Here is a 22,309-nt window from a genome sequence, read left to right on the forward strand (position 1 = left end):
TTGTTCCCAAGCCGGTTAAGAGTGGAGAGAAGAATCTGATGGTTGACTGTGTCGAATGCCGCAGACAGATCAAGAAGAATGAGGACCGAGGAGAGAGAGGTGTACTGCTGTACTTATTTACTACAGTTACTGTATGTGTACAATTCTCTGCATCATTTCATAGTCTTTTTCTATTTAACTTTATTTTACAAACAGCACATTTGATTTGTTAATTATCATTTTCAGGTGCATGGCATCACTGTGTAAGGACCCCAAATGGTCTGTAAACGTAGCTGCTGACAAGGACCAAATTGTGGAGAGACTCTCAAATCGAAGTTCCAGGGTGTCAGACATGCTGAAATGGCTAAGTGTAACTGTGGAAGATGAGAATTACTCACTGACTGACTTCTGATTTATTTTGTTTGAAATAGTCTTTGGCCCACAGTTGGATAGGGCATTCTTTACCTTCTTTAAGGGCAGTCTGAAAGTCTTTCTTGTAACCACTTGTCCCAAGCAAGGTCGCAGCAAACCGGAGCCTAGCCCAGCAATACAGGGCACGGGGCCGGACGGGAGGTGACACACCCACGGGTGGGATGCCAGTCTGTCGCAGGGCACCCCAAGCAGGACTTGAACTCCAGACCCAGTAGAGAGGAGGCCCTGCCCAAACTGGCCACACCCCCCACACCCCCCAATCTAGAAGTGTTTTACAATACTTACCCTTTGTATTCCATCATTACAGATTGTTGATATCACTCTTTCCTTCTTGTGAAGAATTTGCAGAAGACTTAGCAAGAAAGAGTTTTCGTGGAGGGTCATATCACTAATCACACAAACTGAACAAAGAAGTCTATTAAAATACAGTTAGGTGGAACACAAAAACACACTTTGCCGTGTGATGGAAATCTCTGCTTGTCAGCATTTTATTTGCACTGTTAGTCATTTACATCACATACACCACCCTCATTCACTAAATCTACCCACTCCAATCCTCAAGTGTTTTTTTTTTTTTTGCCAATGATATTTTCTTAGTCCTTGTGGAAGTGCTGATAGAAGTGGTGAAAATGTAAATTGTCATAATAGAAAATGTGCTCATTTACGTGATTATGTTCTTTGTAATAAGGTTTTTAACAGTAGAGCTATTACATTCAGGGGTGTGGTGGTGTAGTGGTGCAGTAGGGTTGGCCTTTGCCTGCTCTTTCATGGGTTTGGGGTTCAAGTTCTGTTGGGGGTGCCTTATGGCAGACTGGTGTCTCATCCTGGGTGTGTCCCCTTAATGCCCTGTATTGCTGGGTTAAACTCTGGCTCACTGGGCCCCTGTATGGAACAAGTGGTGCAGACAGTGTGTGTGTGTGTATGTGGCAAGATGACTCAGGGGGCACAAAGGTCAGGGAACAGAAGTGCTGGTTTATTTTCATGGTGCTCAGGAATTAAGGGGACAGGGATGCAGACAGAGGGTGTTTTGTTGTTTTTAATTTGTTTTTCCTGTCTCCTTATCTGGAAAATTTATCCCCTTCTCCCTCTTCCCCGCCTCGCCTCCCTTGCAGAGCAAACCCGTCAAAGCATTTTCACAAACTCCATCTGTTACTGTACTTATTTGCTATAATTCCTCTATGTGCTCAATTCTCTGCATCACTTCGTAGTCTTTCTGTTGAACTTTATTGTATAAATGGCACATTTGATTTGCTAAATTTAATTTTCAGGTATACGGCATCACTGTATGAGGACCCCAAATGATTTATAAATGTTTGTGTCCAACATCAGTTAGTCAAATGTTTGTCTTAGTATATAATATATAGTAGGGAGCAGGACCTGGCCAAACCCGCTGCGCCACCGCGCCCCGCTCACCTTACTTATTAGCACATGATTTTTACAATGTCATTTGTCCGTCAGGGGGGCGCGGTGGTGCAGCGGGTTGGACCGAGTCCTGCTCTCCGGTGGGTCTGGGATTCGAGTCCCGCTTGGGGTGCCTTGTAACGGACTGGCGTCCCGTCCTGGGTGCATCCCCTCCCCTTCCAGCCTTGGTTAGGCTCTGGCTCCCCGCGAGCCCGTATGTGACAAGCGGTTCAGATGATGTGTGTGTGTGTGTGTGTGTGTGTGTGTGTGTGTGTGTGTGTGTGTGTGTGTGTGTGCGCGCATTTGTCCACCACTGTTTTCATTTTCATTTATCGACTACATTGCAGCATCATCTCAACCATTCTTTTCTAAATATGTGTTCATTCTTGTCTAATACATGCTTGTACTGTCAATGTCTGAATCTGAGCTTCGTCACAAGCAATTCAATGCCAAGTATACCCAGTGCAACTGTGCAAATGACAAATGATTCTCTCTTTCTCTCTCTCACACTTTAATAAAATAGAAAATCCTTCAAAGATTTATCAAACACTTGAAGGGAAGTCAACAATCCGCAGCTTTGGAGCCAAAGTCTTTCTGGTTACCGGGAAGCAATGTGTTGTCAGAGAGTATTTTCTTTAGCAGGCTATACAGTGATTCAACTCAAGTGTAACAAAAATAAAAATAAAATATTACTTCTTCTGGGTGTTTCAATATGTAGTTAGTATTTCAATGTGCAGGACATGGCATATTGTAGCGCTCTCTGTTCCAATGGGGCGAAGAAGGACACACAGACACCGTTCATTACGAACATTTATTGGATCACTGTCACACAGCAAGAGGGATCGTCGCAAACATAAGGAAATGCTCTTGGTCCAAGGACCCCTTTTCCTCAAGGACCTGCACCATAAACCGGGTTTCCCAACCTGCTTAGCCCTTTTCAAGCTTTCCTTCTCCCACACTGTCCAACAGACCCTCAACCCCCTTATATTCCTCATGAGGCCCCACAGCAGTTGAACAACTATTTCACATTTTATCCACAATTCTCTACTGTTTACAATGAACATTTTTTCCCGCTCAAACATGACACTCCCAAGCAATGCGGGTCATTACAATATATATTCATAATAACATAAAAAAAACATAGTATTTTGTTGGTACCGATACTGTAGCGTATCGCTTAATCTTTAATGGTGTCCAACCCTACTCTTGGACCAGATGTGGGGATCTCTAACCACAGAAGTAGAAATATATTTATTCATTGAGCTGATACTTTTCTCCAAAGCAGCTTACAACGTTAAACCACCTTGAACCAACGTTAAATCAATTATTTACCCATTTACACAACTGGGCAATTTGACTGGAGCAGTTTAGGGTAAGTACCTTGCTGAAGGGTACTACAGCAGGAGGTGGAATTCAAACCCAAGACCTTCACATTTAAAGAGAGCAGCTTTATCCACTATGTAACCAGAAACTAAACACAGTGCAGTGTCACATTTTCCTTTATCTCCCACCTGCCACTGCCACCACTTGTCCCCGATTCTCTGCTTCACCTCAATTTCTCAAGTAAAATTGTCACTTTAAAGAGAGGTTGAAAACTGCCAACAAGGTCAATTGTCCATGGTCTAATGTACACTGCTGATCAAGGGGCTGAGGGAGCAATTGGCCAAAAAGTGTATATTTTAATGTATTTTAGCTATATGTATATGTATGCGTATATGTATTTAAGCTAGTTCTTTTGACAACACTTCAAATTCAGTTTTGTGGTTCAGCTAATAAATAGAAAGACAACTGTATATGATTATATTACTGCAATTTCTTTTAGATCTCCTATGAGATGACCTCGATAATATGTCATCAGATACAGTATTTTATACTGGTCTTTTCAAAAAACATTTTCAATTGTTTTTGGGACATTTCTGGACCTTAAAAAAGAAGTAAGTCTGTCATCTTAACAGTTCGTCTAATCATGCAAATTTTTTCGATAACCTTCCTATGAAGAAATGACTCATTTGGCTGATGACGGGACCCTTGATTGTACATATCTGTTCCATGGAACTTTATTTCAATCTGACAAGGGAACGTGAGTGTTGACATTCATGGTTGGGCGATAGTTGAGGGTACATACAGTATATATACTCCCACTGAAGTTCAGCTGTTGTTCATCTACTCAGAGAACTCAGCTTCGATCCAATTAAAAACACGACAGACAGAAGCTAACGGTAAGAACAGAAGGTAAGATGAAAATTGTTACATATTTTAACATTAAGATATCTGGTTAATGTTAAGATTTAATTGTAGAAGTTTGCTTCTTGTATTGTAATTGTCAAATGTCAAAAGTTCATTGAAATGACTGTATTTTTGTCTAAACTACCAAATATTGAGGCATCTTTGCTTTCAAGGACAGAATTTCAACAGAATTAATTTTATAGTTTTGGCGCGCATGCAACTTACCATGGTATGAAACAGTGCTCGTACACAGAAACATTCAAGGACATAATTTGCAATTTTAAATAAAATTACTCATCTGTATGTATTTGCATTTTTGTGGTGTACAAATTCTGTCTCTTGTGAACTATTTCTGCTCTCTTCTATTACTTAGAAAATATATACACAGATACATAAACACACACACACACACAGTCTAAAGCCACTTGTCCCAAGTGGGGTGGTGGCGAGCCGGAGTCTCACCCAGCAACACAGGGTGCAAGGCTGGAGAGGGAGGGGACACACCCAGGATGGGACACCAGTCTGTCACAAGGCACCCCAAGTGGGACTTAAACCCCAAACTGATTGGAGAGTAGGCCCTTGCCAAACCCACTGTTCCACTGCACCCCCCTTATAAAATATAATTAAATATAATATAAATATAACAATAATTCCATTGCATTATAAAAATAAAAAACTGACTGAATGCCAGCAATATTTTTTTGCCTCTGCAATTCTCATTATTTTTTACAGCACTGATTTTGAACATACGTATATATATATATATATATATATATATATATATATATATATGCAGAAGAATATTTATTAATATTTTAGCCACTTCTCTCCCTTACCATTGCTTTATACTTTTAGAACAGAAATGAATATATGGAGTCGAATTGAAATACAAGGTAATTTATCTAGGCACAAATTAAAACAACTTGGATAAAATTATACCGCCTTCATGGATTCTCAGCTGAAAATCTCAGTTAGGCCTAAAGCAAGACCAGATACTCAAAATAGTATTCAAAGTAAGAAGTGGAATACATTTTTCTTAAATAAGATACAGAAATTTGGCTTAAGTTGATTTAAAATTAAGAATTAATTTTGATACAGATAAGAGCCATGCAAAAATAAAAATGTTTAACCTCTTGTTGTAGATACATCTAGAGTCTCATATTAATCAATTGATTGGATAATTATAAAGTCAGAAAATAAATGGTAAGGTCATTTTCATGGTTGCACGTTGACTTTCTTATTATAATTACAGATGACTGACAGGAGCAGGGATGCTGCATCAGTGCAAAGGTAGCCCTTAAATATTGTATATTTTCATGTTTATGATTTCAAAATTAATTAGTGATTAATAGATAGAATAACACAACACTGAAGTGATGAGGCCAATTCATATTCAGTACATTAAAAATAGCTTGTCTTTGTGTCAGTGTGAATTTAGATGTGATAAAGCTGCCCAATAGATGAAATTATACTAATGAGAAAATCTGCTGTTTTCCATTTTCCTTCCTCTTTTAGGGAGTATGTGCGTGTGTCTAAATCCCTCAATCGGAAGGAGGAGGAATACATTAAAGAGAGACAAGCGGTGGTGGAAAAATGTCTGAAAGACAATGGAATTAAATATAAACAGGTATGTACTCCATGCAAACCTGAGCCTTTCACCCTCTTTGTGTTGAGGGTGCCGATCATGAATAAGATTGATCTCTACCGGAACTGTACTGCTGCATCTAAATAAAGACTGTGACCTCAGTGTCCTTCATTTACTGACTTAAGAAGGACACAAGAAAGTCAACAAAAAATTTATATTTGGTCCACCGCTCAGTCTAGAATTTTCTTCTTGTTCCACACTCCCTCCCACAGAAACATGTCCCTGTCATTGCTGTCCTGGGCTCAGGAGGAGGTGAAAGGGCCATGGTGGGACTGCTGGGCTCTTTGGCTCAGATGGCAGAGGAGAAACTGCTGGACAGCATCACCTATTTGTGTGGAGTGTCAGGATCCACTTGGTAAATGGAGAATATGTACACCTGATTACACATACACACACACACACACACACACACACACACACATACACACATACACACACACACTTTCTGAACTGCTTGTCCTATATGGGGTCGTGGGGAACCGGAGCCTACCAAGCAACACAGGGCGTAAGGCTGGAGGGGGAGGGGACACACCCAGGACGGGACGCCAGTCCGTCGCAAGGCACCCCAAGCGGGACTCGAACCCCAGACCCACTAGAGAGCAGGACTGTAGTCCAACCCACTGCGCCACTGCGCCACCGCACCCCCCACATTCAAGACATTCAGCAGCTACTTGCACGGTAAATTGAAATCCTTCTACAATCTGTAAAACTAACAAGTAATTTGCTTTATTACATACATAATAATTATTAGATATACTGCATATAGAATCACTTCTGCTATTAATAAAACCAATTATTTGTCTGTATGCATTTCCATGTTCTTGTTGCACAGATTCTATATTTACATTCACATTTATTCATTTAGCAGACGCTTTTGTCCAAAGGGACGTACAACTCAGAAAAGTACAATTTCCGCATTATATTAAGAGAAAGAGACATAACTGCAGACATGTGACTCAAGTAAACCCAGTTTGATACCTACCACTTGCTGCACCGAGGTTCATCGTTCGAGTAGGTGCATAAAAACACAGGATACACAAAACCTGATACCCTCCTACCAATTTTTTGTTTTTAGAAATTAGAAACACAAGCAAGCAAAAACGATGTTGGAGTAGTGGCTGAATAAAGGCTTTATCTGGTGATGCTCATGAAGTTACAGTGCATGAACATTTACACCATACATAAGCTGGAGAGGTCTTGGGTGAAATGGGTCCGGAAAAGATGAGTTTTTAGACAGAGTTCTTCTTGAATGCAGACAGAGTTTCTGCAGTTCTGAGCGACTGGGGAAGGTCGTTCCACCACAACGGAGCCAGAACCCAGAACCTCCGTGCTTTACCTTTTGTGAACAGGACCACCAAGAGAGCAGAAGTAGACAAGCGAAGGGGTCTAGCAGGGGTGTAGCGGTTGATCAAAACCTGTAAATAGCTGAGAGTAGTTCTATTGATGCATTTGTAGATAATAACCAGGGTCCTGAATTTGATTCGGGCAGTTATAGGAAGTCAGTGCAGAGAAATGAGAAGAGGAGATACGTGGGAACGCTTAGGCAGATCAAACACGACTCGCGCAGCAGCATTTTGTAGAAGCTGCAGAGGTTTAATGGCAGTAGCAGGAAGGCCCCACAGGAGAGAGTTGCAGTAGTCCAGGCGGGAAGTCACCATGGCCTGGACAAGTAGTTGGACAGAGTCAATAATGAGGTAGGGACGGATCCTACGAATATTATGCAGGATGTATCTGCAGGACCGGGTTGTGGCTTTGATGTGCAGAGAGAAAGACAGACTCGCATCAGTCGCTACTCCCAGACTCTTAGCCAGGGATGTAGGCAAAATGAGTGAGTTGTCCAGTTTGATCGATAGATCATGACACAAGGATGGGACAGCTGGGAGGTAAAGAATCTCTGTTTTGGAAAGGGTGAGTTGGAGGTGGTGATCAGACATCCACGAAGAGATGTCCGACAGGCAGGCAGCAATCCGTGCGGAGATGTCTGATGCACCAGGTGGAAAGGAGAGCAAGAGCTGAGTGTCATCAGCACTGCAGTGGTATTTGAATTCATGGGAGGCTATGACAGGACCGAGGCAGGAGGTATAGATTGAGAAAAGAAGAGGACCCAATACCGAGCCCTGCAGGACACCAGTTGAGAGAGGCAGAGTAGAAGAATGAGAGCCCCGCCAGACCACTTGAAAGGATCTGTCAGATAGGTAGGACTCAAACCATCTTAGTGCCACACCTTTGTTCCCAAGCCGGTTAAGAGTGGAGAGAAGAATCTGATGGTTGACTGTGTCGAATGCCGCAGACAGATCAAGAAGAATGAGGACCGAGGAGAGAGAGGTGTACTGCTGTACTTATTTACTACAGTTACTGTATGTGTACAATTCTCTGCATCATTTCATAGTCTTTTTCTATTTAACTTTATTTTACAAACAGCACATTTGATTTGTTAATTATCATTTTCAGGTGCATGGCATCACTGTGTAAGGACCCCAAATGGTCTGTAAACGTAGCTGCTGACAAGGACCAAATTGTGGAGAGACTCTCAAATCGAAGTTCCAGGGTGTCAGACATGCTGAAATGGCTAAGTGTAACTGTGGAAGATGAGAATTACTCACTGACTGACTTCTGATTTATTTTGTTTGAAATAGTCTTTGGCCCACAGTTGGATAGGGCATTCTTTACCTTCTTTAAGGGCAGTCTGAAAGTCTTTCTTGTAACCACTTGTCCCAAGCAAGGTCGCAGCAAACCGGAGCCTAGCCCAGCAATACAGGGCACGGGGCCGGACGGGAGGTGACACACCCACGGGTGGGATGCCAGTCTGTCGCAGGGCACCCCAAGCAGGACTTGAACTCCAGACCCAGTAGAGAGGAGGCCCTGCCCAAACTGGCCACACCCCCCACACCCCCCAATCTAGAAGTGTTTTACAATACTTACCCTTTGTATTCCATCATTACAGATTGTTGATATCACTCTTTCCTTCTTGTGAAGAATTTGCAGAAGACTTAGCAAGAAAGAGCTTTTGTGGAGGGTCATATCACTAATCACACAAACTGAACAAAGAAGTCTATTAAAATACAGTTAGGTGGAACACAAAAACACACTTTGCCGTGTGATGGAAATCTCTGCTTGTCAGCATTTTATTTGCACTGTTAGTCATTTACATCACATACACCACCCTCATTCACTAAATCTACCCACTCCAATCCTCAAGTGTTTTTTTTTTTTTTGCCAATGATATTTTCTTAGTCCTTGTGGAAGTGCTGATAGAAGTGGTGAAAATGTAAATTGTCATAATAGAAAATGTGCTCATTTACGTGATTATGTTCTTTGTAATAAGGTTTTTAACAGTAGAGCTATTACATTCAGGGGTGTGGTGGTGTAGTGGTGCAGAGGGTTGGCCTTTGCCTTTGCCTGCTCTTTCATGGGTTTGGGGTTCAAGTTCTGTTGGGGGTGCCTTATGGCAGACTGGTGTCTCATCCTGGGTGTGTCCCCTTAATGCCCTGTATTGCTGGGTTAAACTCTGGCTCACTGGGCCCCTGTATGGAACAAGTGGTGCAGACAGTGTGTGTGTGTGTATGTGGCAAGATGACTCAGGGGGCACAAAGGTCAGGGAACAGAAGTGCTGGTTTATTTTCATGGTGCTCAGGAATTAAGGGGACAGGGATGCAGACAGAGGGTGTTTTGTTGTTTTTAATTTGTTTTTCCTGTCTCCTTATCTGGAAAATTTATCCCCTTCTCCCTCTTCCCCGCCTCGCCTCCCTTGCAGAGCAAACCCGTCAAAGCATTTTCACAAACTCCATCTGTTACTGTACTTATTTGCTATAATTCCTCTATGTGCTCAATTCTCTGCATCACTTCGTAGTCTTTCTGTTGAACTTTATTTTACAAATGGCACATTTGATTTGCTAAATTTAATTTTCAGGTATACGGCATCACTGTATGAGGACCCCAAATGATTTATAAATGTTTGTGTCCAACATCAGTTAGTCAAATGTTTGTCTTAGTATATAATATATAGTAGGGAGCAGGACCTGGCCAAACCCGCTGCGCCACCGCGCCCCGCTCACCTTACTTATTAGCACATGATTTTTACAATGTCATTTGTCCGTCAGGGGGGCGCGGTGGTGCAGCGGGTTGGACCGAGTCCTGCTCTCCGGTGGGTCTGGGATTCGAGTCCCGCTTGGGGTGCCTTGTAACGGACTGGCGTCCCGTCCTGGGTGCATCCCCTCCCCTTCCAGCCTTGGTTAGGCTCTGGCTCCCCGCGAGCCCGTATGTGACAAGCGGTTCAGATGATGTGTGTGTGTGTGTGTGTGTGTGTGTGTGTGTGTGTGTGTGTGTGTGTGTGTGTGTGCGCGCATTTGTCCACCACTGTTTTCATTTTCATTTATCGACTACATTGCAGCATCATCTCAACCATTCTTTTCTAAATATGTGTTCATTCTTGTCTAATACATGCTTGTACTGTCAATGTCTGAATCTGAGCTTCGTCACAAGCAATTCAATGCCAAGTATACCCAGTGCAACTGTGCAAATGACAAATGATTCTCTCTTTCTCTCTCTCACACTTTAATAAAATAGAAAATCCTTCAAAGATTTATCAAACACTTGAAGGGAAGTCAACAATCCGCAGCTTTGGAGCCAAAGTCTTTCTGGTTACCGGGAAGCAATGTGTTGTCAGAGAGTATTTTCTTTAGCAGGCTATACAGTGATTCAACTCAAGTGTAACAAAAAATAAAAATAAAATATTACTTCTTCTGGGTGTTTCAATATGTAGTTAGTATTTCAATGTGCAGGACATGGCATATTGTAGCGCTCTCTGTTCCAATGGGGCGAAGAAGGACACACAGACACCGTTCATTACGAACATTTATTGGATCACTGTCACACAGCAAGAGGGATCGTCGCAAACATAAGGAAATGCTCTTGGTCCAAGGACCCCTTTTCCTCAAGGACCTGCACCATAAACCGGGTTTCCCAACCTGCTTAGCCCTTTTCAAGCTTTCCTTCTCCCACACTGTCCAACAGACCCTCAACCCCCTTATATTCCTCATGAGGCCCCACAGCAGTTGAACAACTATTTCACATTTTATCCACAATTCTCTACTGTTTACAATGAACATTTTTTCCCGCTCAAACATGACACTCCCAAGCAATGCGGGTCATTACAATATATATTCATAATAACATAAAAAAAACATAGTATTTTGTTGGTACCGATACTGTAGCGTATCGCTTAATCTTTAATGGTGTCCAACCCTACTCTTGGACCAGATGTGGGGATCTCTAACCACAGAAGTAGAAATATATTTATTCATTGAGCTGATACTTTTCTCCAAAGCAGCTTACAACGTTAAACCACCTTGAACCAACGTTAAATCAATTATTTACCCATTTACACAACTGGGCAATTTGACTGGAGCAGTTTAGGGTAAGTACCTTGCTGAAGGGTACTACAGCAGGAGGTGGAATTCAAACCCAAGACCTTCACATTTAAAGAGAGCAGCTTTATCCACTATGTAACCAGAAACTAAACACAGTGCAGTGTCACATTTTCCTTTATCTCCCACCTGCCACTGCCACCACTTGTCCCCGATTCTCTGCTTCACCTCAATTTCTCAAGTAAAATTGTCACTTTAAAGAGAGGTTGAAAACTGCCAACAAGGTCAATTGTCCATGGTCTAATGTACACTGCTGTTCAAGGGGCTGAGGGAGCAATTGGCCAAAAAGTGTATATTTTAATGTATTTTAGCTATATCTATATGTATGCGTATATGTATTTTAGCTAGCTCTTTTAACAACACTTCAAATTCAGTTTTGTGGTTCAGCTAATAAATAGAAAGACAACTATATATGATTATATTACTGCAATTTCTTTTAGATCTCCTATGAGATGACCTCGATAATATTTCATCAGATACAGTATTTTATACTGGTCTTTTCAAAAAACATTTTCAATTGTTTTTGGGACATTTCTGGACCTTAAAAAAGAAGTAAGTCTGTCATCTTAACAGTTCATCTAATCATGCAAATTTTTTCGATAACCTTTCTATGAAGAAATGACTCATTTGACTGATGACGAGACCCTTGATTGTACATGTTTGTTCCATGGAACTTTCTTTCAATCTGACAAGGGAACGTGAGTGTTGACATTCATGGTTGGGCGATAGTTGAGGGTACATACAGTATATATACTCCCACTGAAGTTCAGCTGTTGTTCATCTACTCAGAGAACTCAGCTTCGATCCAATTAAAAACAGGACAGACAGAAGCAAACAGTAAGGATAGAAGGTAAGATGAAAATTGTTACATATTTTAATATTAAGATATTTGCTCAATGTTAACATTTAACTGCACAAGTTACTTCTTGTATTGTAATTGTAAAATGTCAAAATTTCATTTAAATGACTGTATTATTGTCTAAACTACTAAGTACTGAGGCATCTTTGGTTTAAAGGACACAATTTCCACAGAGTTAATTTTATAGTTTTGGCGCGCTCTTACCATGGTATGAAACTCTGTTAGTACGTTTTTCCACACAACAACATTCAAGGACATTCAGCAGCTCATTTGCACGGTAAATTGCAATCCTTCTATAACTTATAAAATTAACAAGTTATTTGTTTGATTACAAGTATGATTATTATTAAATATCTTAAACATATAATTTGTAATTTTAAATAAAATTACTCGTCTGTAATGGGGGTACGGTGGTGCAGTGGGTTGAAGCAGGTCCTGCTCTCCAGTGGGTCTGGGGTTCGAGTCCTGCTTTGGGTGCCTTGTGATGGACTGGTGTCCCGTCCTGGGTGTGTCCCCTCCCCCTCCAGTCTTACGCCCTGAATTGTCGGGTTAGGCTCCGGTTCCCTGCGACCCCCGTATGGGACAAGCGGTTCAGAAGGTGTGTGTGTGTGTACTTGTCCGTATGTATTTGCATTTTCGAGGTGCACAAATTCTGTCCATTGTGAACTATTTCTGCTCTCTTCCATTACTTATAAAATATAATTATAAAATATAATATAAATATAACAATAGTGGGTGGCGCAGTGGCGCAGTGGGTTGGACCATGGTCCTGCTCTCCGGTGGGTCTGGGGTTCGAGTCCCGCTTGGGGTGCCTTGCGACGGACTGGCGTCCCGTCCTGGGTGTGTCCCCTCCCCCTCCGGCCTTACGCCCTGTGTTACCGGGTAGGCTCCGGTTCCCTGCGACCCCGTATGGGACAAGCGGTTCTGAAAATGTGTGTGTGTGTATAACAATAGTTCCATTGCATTATAAAAATATAAAACTGACTGAATGCCAGCAATATTTTTTTGCCTCTGCAATTCTCATTATTTTTTATAGCACTGATTTTGAACATACGTATATATATATATGCAGAAGAATATTTCTTAATATTTTAGCCACTTCTCACCATCACTATTTTTCAGAAAATTTGGTGTTTCTTGAGTTTAATACTTTTAGAACAGATATGAATATATGGACTCGAATAGAAATACATGGTAAATTATCTAGACGTAAATTAAAACAACTTGGACAAAATTATACCGCCTTCATGGATTCTCAGCTGAAAATCTCAATTAAGAATCAAGCAAGTCCAGACTTTCAGAATAGTACTCAAAGTAAGAAGTGGAATACATTTTTCTTACATAAGATACAGAAATTTGGCTTAAGTTTATTTAATATTAAGGATTCATTTTAATACAGATAAGAGCCATGCAAAAATAAAAATGTTTAACCTCTTGTTGTAGATACATCTAGAGTCTCATATTATTAATCGACTGGATCATTAGTCGACTGTAGTCGACTGTCTTCTTTGTCTGTATCTGTTTTTTTTTTTGCCTTATGGCTGTGTTAAAGAGCTCTGTGTCACTGCGTGAGAAGAGCACTCTATAAAAATAAATTGAATTGAACTGAATTGAGCTGAATAATTATAAAATCAGAAAATAAATGGCAAGGTTGTTTTCGTGGTTGTACTTTGACTTTCTTGTTATAATTACAGATGACGGACAGGAGCAGGGACGCTACATCAGTGCAAAGGTAGCCCTTAAATACTGTATATTTTCATGTTTATGATTTCAAAAGTAACTAGTGATTGATACATAGAATAATACAACACTGAAGTGATGAGGCCAATTCATATTCAGTACATTAAAAATAGCTTGTCTTTATGTCAGTGTGGTAGGGGTGCGGTGGCGCAGTGGGTTGGACCGCAGTCCTGCTCTCTGGTGGGTCTGCGGTTCAAGTCCCGCTTGGGGTGCCTTGCGGCGGACTGGCGTCCCGTCCTGGGTGTGTCCCCTTCCCCCTCCGGCCTTACGCCCTGTGTTGCCGGGTAGGCTCCGGTTCCCCGTGACCCCGTAAGGGACAAGCGGTTCTGAAAATGTGTGTGTGTGTGTGTGTCAGTGTGACTTTAGATGTGATGAAACTGCCCAACAGACTGATAAAATTATACTAATGAGAAAATCTGTTGTTTGCTATTTTAGTTTCCCTTTTCGGAGGTATGTGCGTGTGCCTAAATCCCTTAATCTAAAAGAGGAGGAATATGTTAAAGGGAGACAAGCAGTGGTGGAAAAATGTCTGAAGGACAATGGAATTAAATATAGACAGGTATGTCCTCCATGCAAACCTGAGCCTTTCATCCTCTTTGTCTTGAGTTGACGACCTAAAGCAGATGTTTTATATAGATTTTTTGGAGAAAGACTTCAAAACATGTAGGCCAAAGTGCCAGTTTTGACTTTTCTTCTTGTCCCACACTCCCTCCCGCAGGAACATGTCCCTGTCATTGCTGTCCTGGGCTCAGGAGGAGGTGAAAGGGCCATGGTGGGACTGCTGGGCTCTTTGGCTCAGATGGGAGAGGAGAAACTGCTGGACAGCATCACCTATTTTTGTGGAGTGTCAGGGTCCACCTGGTAAACGGGGAATATGTACACCTCATTACACATTCAGTAACAAATAAATGAAAATGAATAAACATTAGCAATAGGACACCAGTCCATCACAGGGTAGCCACACATGCCCACAGTCAAACACACCAACTCACCTCAGTTGCATGACTTTGGACTGAGGGAGGAAACCAGAGTACCCAGAGAATCTTCCCATCCCTCATAGAGTAGGTCTGCCAAAGCATGTTCATGATCTCCTACTGCTGCTGTACTTATTTACTACAGTTACTGTATGTGCACAATTCTCTGCATCACTTCATAGTCATTCTCTTGAACTTTACAAACAGAAGATTTGATTTGTGAATTATCATTTTCAGGTGCATGGCATCACTGTATGAGGACCCCAAATGGTCTATAAATGTAGCTGCTGACAAGAAAAAAATTGTGGACAGACTTTCAAATGGAAAATTCAATATATCAGACATGCTGGAGTGGCTAAGTGAAGCTGTGAAAGATGAGAATTACTCACTGACAGATTTTTGGGCTGCAACTGTTGTTTACAACATCATAAAAGAGGTCAGTGATGAAAGCAAAACACAGAATGAGGGATGTGTAATTGTTAGGTGTCAGGACTCCACACATTTGCATTAAATTAATTTTAACATGTATTTAATTATTTGAACTATTTAATTTTAAGATGTATTAGAAAATTGCATCAGCTGTGTGATATTTTGTTGCATCATTTTTAATCCCTATAGATAGATAGACACCATCTCTCAGAACAGCAAGACAGAGGCCCAACCAACCCATATCCCATCTACACAGCCATCGACAAGGGACTGTATGAAGACCATCAGACATTATGTATGTACAGTACATTTTGTTCTCACTCCTGGTCCTCCCTGTTCACCATGTTTACTTGTATTTACAGTATATCATCTGATCTTTTAATCAACTAGTCTCGATTGAGAAGCATGTTCACTAAATGGTTTGATTCTAGACAAGTATTTTGTAGATCATTATGTGCAGTTTTATGAAAAATATTTGTACCTTTGCATTAATGAGAAGATAAGTAAATTTTAAAAAAAAATTTTCTATATAGTACTCAACCTATTGAAACTGTAAATGGACAGCAGGGTGCATTGGTTTGAATGTTTGGTTAGAGGCTTTGGAGTTGCAGGTTCTAATCCCTCCTCTTCCTGTAGTGCTCTCAGCTAATAATTTTTCCATTTTTATTCAAGTAAAAGGAAGCCACTGTTTGCCTGTCAGTACAGCAGACAAACTAGACAATCCTGGCTGATAAAGGAGAAGGCAGAACACAACATTGGCAAAGTCTCTCATTTCTCTTTTTTGCCCACTAGTAACTCCCTTGAGGGTGTGATGGTGCAGTGGGTTTGGCCACGGTTTACTCTCCGGTGGGTCTGGGGTTTAATTCCTGCTTGGGGTGCCTTGTAACAGTCTGGTGTCCTCTCTTGGGTGTGTCTCCTACCCTCTGTGTTGCTGTGTTATGCTCTGGCTCACTGTGACTCTGCTTAGGATGGGTGGTTTCAGACAGTGTGTGTGTAATTCCCTTGACATGTCATGAATATGGGACATACAGGGCAGCTTTGATTCCCCTAAAAGACTTTTTTCAATAAAATTACATAAAAGTGACATATTTACATGTACATTTACCAGATGCTATCATCCAGAGAGAAATACATTTCTGAGAAGAATACAAAAAGTACATCACATCAACAGAAAGAGAAATTTGGATGCAAACACATGATTCTTGAGTACAATTTACCAAATCACCAAATAAACCAGTACACACACACAGAAATTGCTTGTCCCAAATGGGGTGGCAGCAAGCTAGATCCCACCCCAGCAACACAGAGCACAAGGCTGGAGGGGGAGGGGACACACCCAGGACAGGACACCAGTCCACCACAAGGAACCCGGAGCAAGACTCAAACCCCAGACCCACAAGAGAACGGGCATAGACCAAACCTGCTGCACCACCGCAGCCCCTACAAACCAGTATATGATACATATAGAGTTTTTAAATCATTAAACAAAAAAATAATACTTAATAATAATAATAATTGAAAAATTACTGAGATTTATCTGGCACGTGGGAGATCAGGAGAGGAAGGAATCCAAAATATATTTTTGTTTTGAGAATTAAATGATGCTTTTTTCCAAAGCAATGTACAATGTTAATCTACTTTCAGCAGTTTACGCATCTTAGCGATTTTAGGGTAATTAACTTCCGCAAGGACACTAGAGCTGGAGGTGGGATTCAAACACACAACCTTTGGGTCTAAATGCAGCAGCTCAAATTTCTTCAATACTTTCTCTACCAGAAATCTTTCTTAAATGTACTTTTTGGTATGATTTGTCTTTTTTAAGAAAGTAACAGTTTGTAGAGGTTTAAAATGAGTCCGTCCCTGTGTTACAGCCTGCTGGTTTGAGATCAGTCCTTATGAAGCTGGTTATTCCCATGTGGGGGCCTATGTGATCACATCCCTCTTCGGCAGCCAGTTTGAGGAAGGAGAGCTCAAAAAGGTTGTCAAAGAGGAAGACATGTTGTACCTGCAAGGTGCTCTTTGTGCTTCTTGTTTTAATAATTGAACTGTTCCAGAGACACCGGAGTGGGTAAGAAAACCTCAGTCATGTCTCTGCAGGACTCTGTGCCAGTGCTCTTGGAGATGGGAAGGAAAACATAACGGAAATATTACAGTGGATTTGGGACTGGATTCACAGTAAGCAAAACATTTATTTGACCTCACATTTTTAACTGCCAATTTTTTTGCTTTTTGATTCTGCGCCTTTTTTAATTTCTTTTATAATTTCATAATCATGCAAATTAAAACCTTTTATTTTTGGCCGAAGGCTACATTTAATTAAGTCCCTCCAACTTTTCAGGGCTGTTTGGGTTCTGCAGCTTAGCGAATGAGTCTGAAAATTCAGGAATACTTGGTGAGCTGCTGTGTTTTTTCAATATCTTGTTTTTATCTCACATTCAGGTCGAACAGTGGATATTTCTGTAACATCTTTTTTCGGTTTTTTAAAGCTCTCAGTGAGGACCCTGCATACCAAGTGCTGGAGTGTCTTGTGCAGCTACGCGATTCTTATGAAAATAACGATGAAAGCGTCCCTCTGCTGCAAAAAATGATAAAATTACAACAAGGTACTAAGTGTTCTGTTTAATACTAATACTGTGACCGACACCAGTTCAGTCAATGCAGAACAAATGCGACATTTTGTTTTATATATATAATTATTTTACATAATCTTGCCTACAGCATTTTTGTTTATCATATCAAACATAATACATGAAATACAGTATATTATTTATTAGATTTATAATTTAATTGATTATTAATAGCTGTTTTGAAACATGGAAAATAGTTTGAAAATGATTAAATGAATGTGTCTAAATGAATTCCATTTTGTTTTTGCAGGAAGCAACACAAACTATCCCAGAGTTTGTGTTCTGCAAAAAAATGAGTGGCTGAACTTGAATGCAGAGGAGAAACAGACATATGTTGCAGATCTTTCCATTGAAATCTGCAAGGCCCTTGAGGGATTGTTTGGTCCTTTGAAAGGAAGTAAGTAGTTTCCCATCAGAAGTTATACCATGTTTACAGTAAGCTGTTTAGAAAGTTGCATTTCTATAATATAATTTTATGTTCAAATGCGTGTATGAGTGTTTTGAAGCTGGTAGTGTAGTTCTTAGAGCTCCTGCCTTTGGACCCACAGGTTGGTATCTTCCTCCAGCTAAAGTACCTTGAGGAAGGTACTTACCATAAATTACTCCAGTAAAAATGTACAACTGTTTAAATGGGTAAATAGTTGCAGGGGGCAAAACAGTGTACGTTGCTTTGGAGAAAAACATCAGCAATATACAAACTGATTTCTGTTTTCTCTTTTTAACACAGCTTCAGAAATAGTGCGGAAGACCATAATAGCTCTTTATAACTGGACCTGGGGCACCAAATTCAACTTCCTGTACAAGTACCCAGCAAAAGGCAAGTGTGGTTCTCATCTGTTGGTGCCTGTTGCTCTCTGTTTTTCTCCAAACTCTCTAACCACTGAGCTGGAGCCACAACCTGAGGACAAAATATTGTGACACACAGCATTGTGGGTTTGGATGGGGCAAAGAAGGACACGGAAGCAGCATTCATAGCGAACGATTTATTCGAACACTGGCACGAGAAAAATGATGCTCTTAATCCAAGGACCCCGTTTCCTCCAAGATCTACGCTTACAGCCAGCGTTCCCAGCCTTTTCAACACACTGACTGGCAAACACAGCCACCCCATTATTTTCTCCATAAGTGCCCCCAGTGGTTACACACACATTTAACATTATTTCCCATAATGCAACTATTTACATTAAACCAGTAATGCGGGTCGTTACACAGCCCCCCCGTCAAAAAGAATAGCAGCGTCCCCGCTGCTGCCTGCCCCACAAGTATCCCAACGTCCAGCGCTGTTCTCACGCACATCCGGTCGGGAGTGCAGGTCCCAGACGCTCACCGCTGGTGGTTGGGGCGGGGAAACTTGCAGAAGCCCCCCATGGCGGCGCGCTCGGGGGTCGAGGCGGCCAACCTCGTTCCCTGACCGCCAGGCCTCGGTACCAGTACGGCTCCTTCTCTCCCACGTGACACATACCAGACATGGCGGCGCCCACGACGTGGCTTTCGCCGACCGCCTTGCGCTCCCCGTGGCTGACCGGCTCTTCTGGGACCTTCGCGCCGGCTCTCGGCAGTCGCTCCCCGCTCCGTCGTCGGGGGCGAGCCCTCTTTCGCGCTCTCTGTCACCTCGTCGTGCGCCTCGCAGCTCGGCCGTCTTTCGGCGAAGGACCGGCCGGCGAAGCCCCCCTCTGCTTGCCGCTCTCGCCTCTGCCGATTCGCCGCACGCCGAGCCCGCCGCGACGCTCATAAGACATAAATTGATAAAATCGGCCGCTTCTTACTGCGCAGCCCTTCTCTTTTTGCGGCGCTTGTTCCGCCACGCCGCTCTTTCGCAACACTCGCCGGGGCTTCAGGCAGAGGGTGGGCGCGGCTTTCTCCCCGAAAGCGACGGGCTCACGTTCCGCGGGAGAATTAGCGTCGGCGGTTTCGCTCACCTCCGACACGGAGCTCTGCCCGTCCACAGACGAGGCACACACTGCTCCGCGTCGTCCAACACGGCGTCCGCCCTGCTCGGGAAAGCGGCGCTCTGCGCAGGGCGACTTTCCTCCGCCTCCGCGGTCGACGGCGGTTCGCTGCCTCTTCCTGCCGCTCCTTCTCTGGGCGCAGGGAGACCCCACTCGACCTGCTCGCCCGTCTTCAGAGGCACCTCGCAGCTCTTCTCCACCGTCCTCGCCCTAGTCACTAGTGTGCGCTTCCCCGGCGTCCCCCTGGACAGTGGACACCCGTGCTCCGCCACAGCTCGTCTGCCTCAGCCTCCACCGTTGTAGGCGCTTCCTCCGCCGCACACTGTTCTTCCGTTTCGCTGTTCTCCCCTTCCTCGTGTTTGGTGTTCAGCTGCTCATTGATCCAGTCTCTCAACGTCCTGCCCCATCCGCATCCCACTCTGTCACAAATGTGGCGCGCAGCGCTGTGAGTTTAGATGGGATGAAGAAGGATGCGGAGGCAGCGTTCATGACAAAGGATATATTCAAACACCGACACAACAGAAATGATGCTCTCGGCCCGAAGATCCTGTTTTCTCCAAGACCTGCGCTTACAGCCAGCCTTCCTGGCCTGCTTAGCGCCCTCAGACTCTTTTTCAGCCTATTCACAAACACAGCCACCCCACTATTTTCTCCGTAAGTGCCCCCAGTGGTTTTACACACACACTTAACATTATTTCCCATAATGCAACTATTTATATTAAACCAGTAATGCAGGTTGTTACAATATCTTTACCTTCACTAACGGATGTGGCCTGATACAGCAGTAAAGCATCACTGGCTCTGCTCTGTGTCCAGCAGGCATCCCACCCCCTCTACTGTCAGATGAAAAGCAATATTTTGAGGATGCAGGAATCCTGTTGAACTCTCCCTATGTGGCTGCCTTACGGCCGGAGAGGAAGGTGGACCTCATTCTTTCCTTTGACTTCAGCAGTGGTGATCCCTTCCTGGTAAGAACAGAGTCAATATTTTAATACTGCTAAATTTCTTTCAGTACATCGACATTGTGGTTTCACATTCTGGTAGATACTGTGATGTCTCATTTGAATTACATGTAACAATGTCACTACTATGATCTCTCCAGACAGTGAAGAAAGCTGCAGATTACTGTAAAGAGGCTGGAATACCATTCCCCTCCGTGGTCATAGAACCAGGAGAGGAAAAGAACCCTAAAGACTTCTATGTGTTCAAAGATGAAACAAAAGCACCCATCGTCATCTACATTCCGCTCTTCAACACTGTCAACTGTGAAGGTTGGGTCATATACCGCCCATCCAATCCTGTACCATCCCCTCCCAAAGATTTTAAAAACAATGCTTTAATGATGGAAAATGTGTATTTACCATATTCCCTTATGGCTGTTCAAATACACACACACATTTTCAGAACCACTTGTCCCATGCGGGGTCGCAGGGAACCGGAGCCTACCCGGCAACACAGGGCATAAGGCCAGAGGGAGAGGGGACACACCCAGGACGGGACGCCAGTCCGGCTGTTCAAATATTTCTTTTAAAACAGGACTCTCTTATATTAATACATGTAGAGTAAAAGAGGAGAAACGTTATCTTCAGAGCCAATTGATATCCAGGTTCCTATGAAATACTGCTTTCAAGTTTCTTCTTTCTTCTGATATTCTAATAGTTTTTTTCCATGTCCCTCTCAGAAAAGATTGAGGAGTGGAGGAAGAGGTACAAAACTTTTCAGGATCCATACAGCAAGGAAATGATTGAGGACCTGCTGCTGGTGTCCAGTGGGAATGTGAAGAACAACAAGGAGAAGATCCTCAATGAGATCAAGGCAGCATGTGCACGCTTGTCACGCCCGCCAACTCGGTAACAAGCAACACTGGGAGCCGATCAGGGTCCGGGCACATAAAAGGGCAGCCCAGACCATAGGAAGCTGTGGAACCTCGTTCAGCCTCGCTACTCGTCCTGCTCCTCGTACTCGACTTCCTGGTTTGCCACGACTCCTTGCCTGTCTTCTGGATTATGTTTCTCGGATTCTCTCTTCGGACTACGTTCGCACATCGGTTTCTCTTGCCTGTCTCTTCGACCATGTCTTCTGGATTGCCCCTTGAACAGCCTTCCTGTGCTCCGCACTTGGTTCCGGCACACCCGCTCCGGGGAAACACCGTGACAACGCTAATGCTTTAGAAGCTGCTTTTTCATCGACTTCTTTTTGAATCATTTCTAAATTAATCAGCATTTTATTATTTTCTAATCAGAAAAAACGTTACAACCATATATCATTAAATATAATCAATCTCTAGCTTTCACAGACATTCTAATCAAATTTCTTTGAGTCATTATTTTGCATTTTTCATTCATCATTTTTAAATTAGTCAGCATTTTATTCTTTTCTAATCAGAAAAACCTTTACAACCATATATATCCATAAATATAATCAATGTCTAGCTTCCAGATCATGAGACAACATTAAATTTATTCACTGCTTCACTCTTTTGCATTTCTAACCTTTGTTTCAACTGATTCCTAAATAGGAATGTATCCATCTATCAACTTTCAGTAACTGTTTATCCAGTAAAGATCTGGAGCCTATGGTGACCAACGTAGAGCATAAGGTGGGTTACAACCTGTATGGAAC

General features: G+C 42.5%; 1 protein-coding gene and 1 long non-coding RNA gene across 2 annotated transcripts; both read left to right on the top strand.

Annotated features, from left to right (window-relative positions):
* The first annotated feature begins 3,920 nt into the window (after nt 1-3,920).
* Nucleotides 3,921-5,627, top strand: LOC114910916 (uncharacterized). Its single transcript, XR_003797809.1, has 3 exons — nt 3,921-4,044; nt 5,291-5,328; nt 5,554-5,627. It is a non-coding gene; the product is annotated as an uncharacterized LOC114910916 (long non-coding RNA).
* A 2-nt stretch (nt 5,628-5,629) lies between these two features.
* On the top strand, nt 5,630-21,975 carry LOC114910936 (cytosolic phospholipase A2 gamma-like; the record flags this gene model as incomplete). Its single annotated transcript, XM_029253517.1, has 10 exons — nt 5,630-5,665; nt 5,896-6,038; nt 14,920-15,118; nt 15,301-15,406; nt 16,965-17,144; nt 18,466-18,555; nt 20,249-20,341; nt 20,507-20,655; nt 20,790-20,958; nt 21,369-21,975. Coding segments are annotated over 10 exons (1,338 nt in total), but the record flags the coding sequence as incomplete, so codon positions are not given.
* Between the last annotated feature and the right edge of the window lie 334 nt (nt 21,976-22,309).

The sequence above is a fragment of the Scleropages formosus genome, chromosome 7, assembly GCF_900964775.1.
Source record: "Scleropages formosus chromosome 7, fSclFor1.1, whole genome shotgun sequence".
Taxonomy (NCBI): domain Eukaryota; kingdom Metazoa; phylum Chordata; class Actinopteri; order Osteoglossiformes; family Osteoglossidae; genus Scleropages; species Scleropages formosus.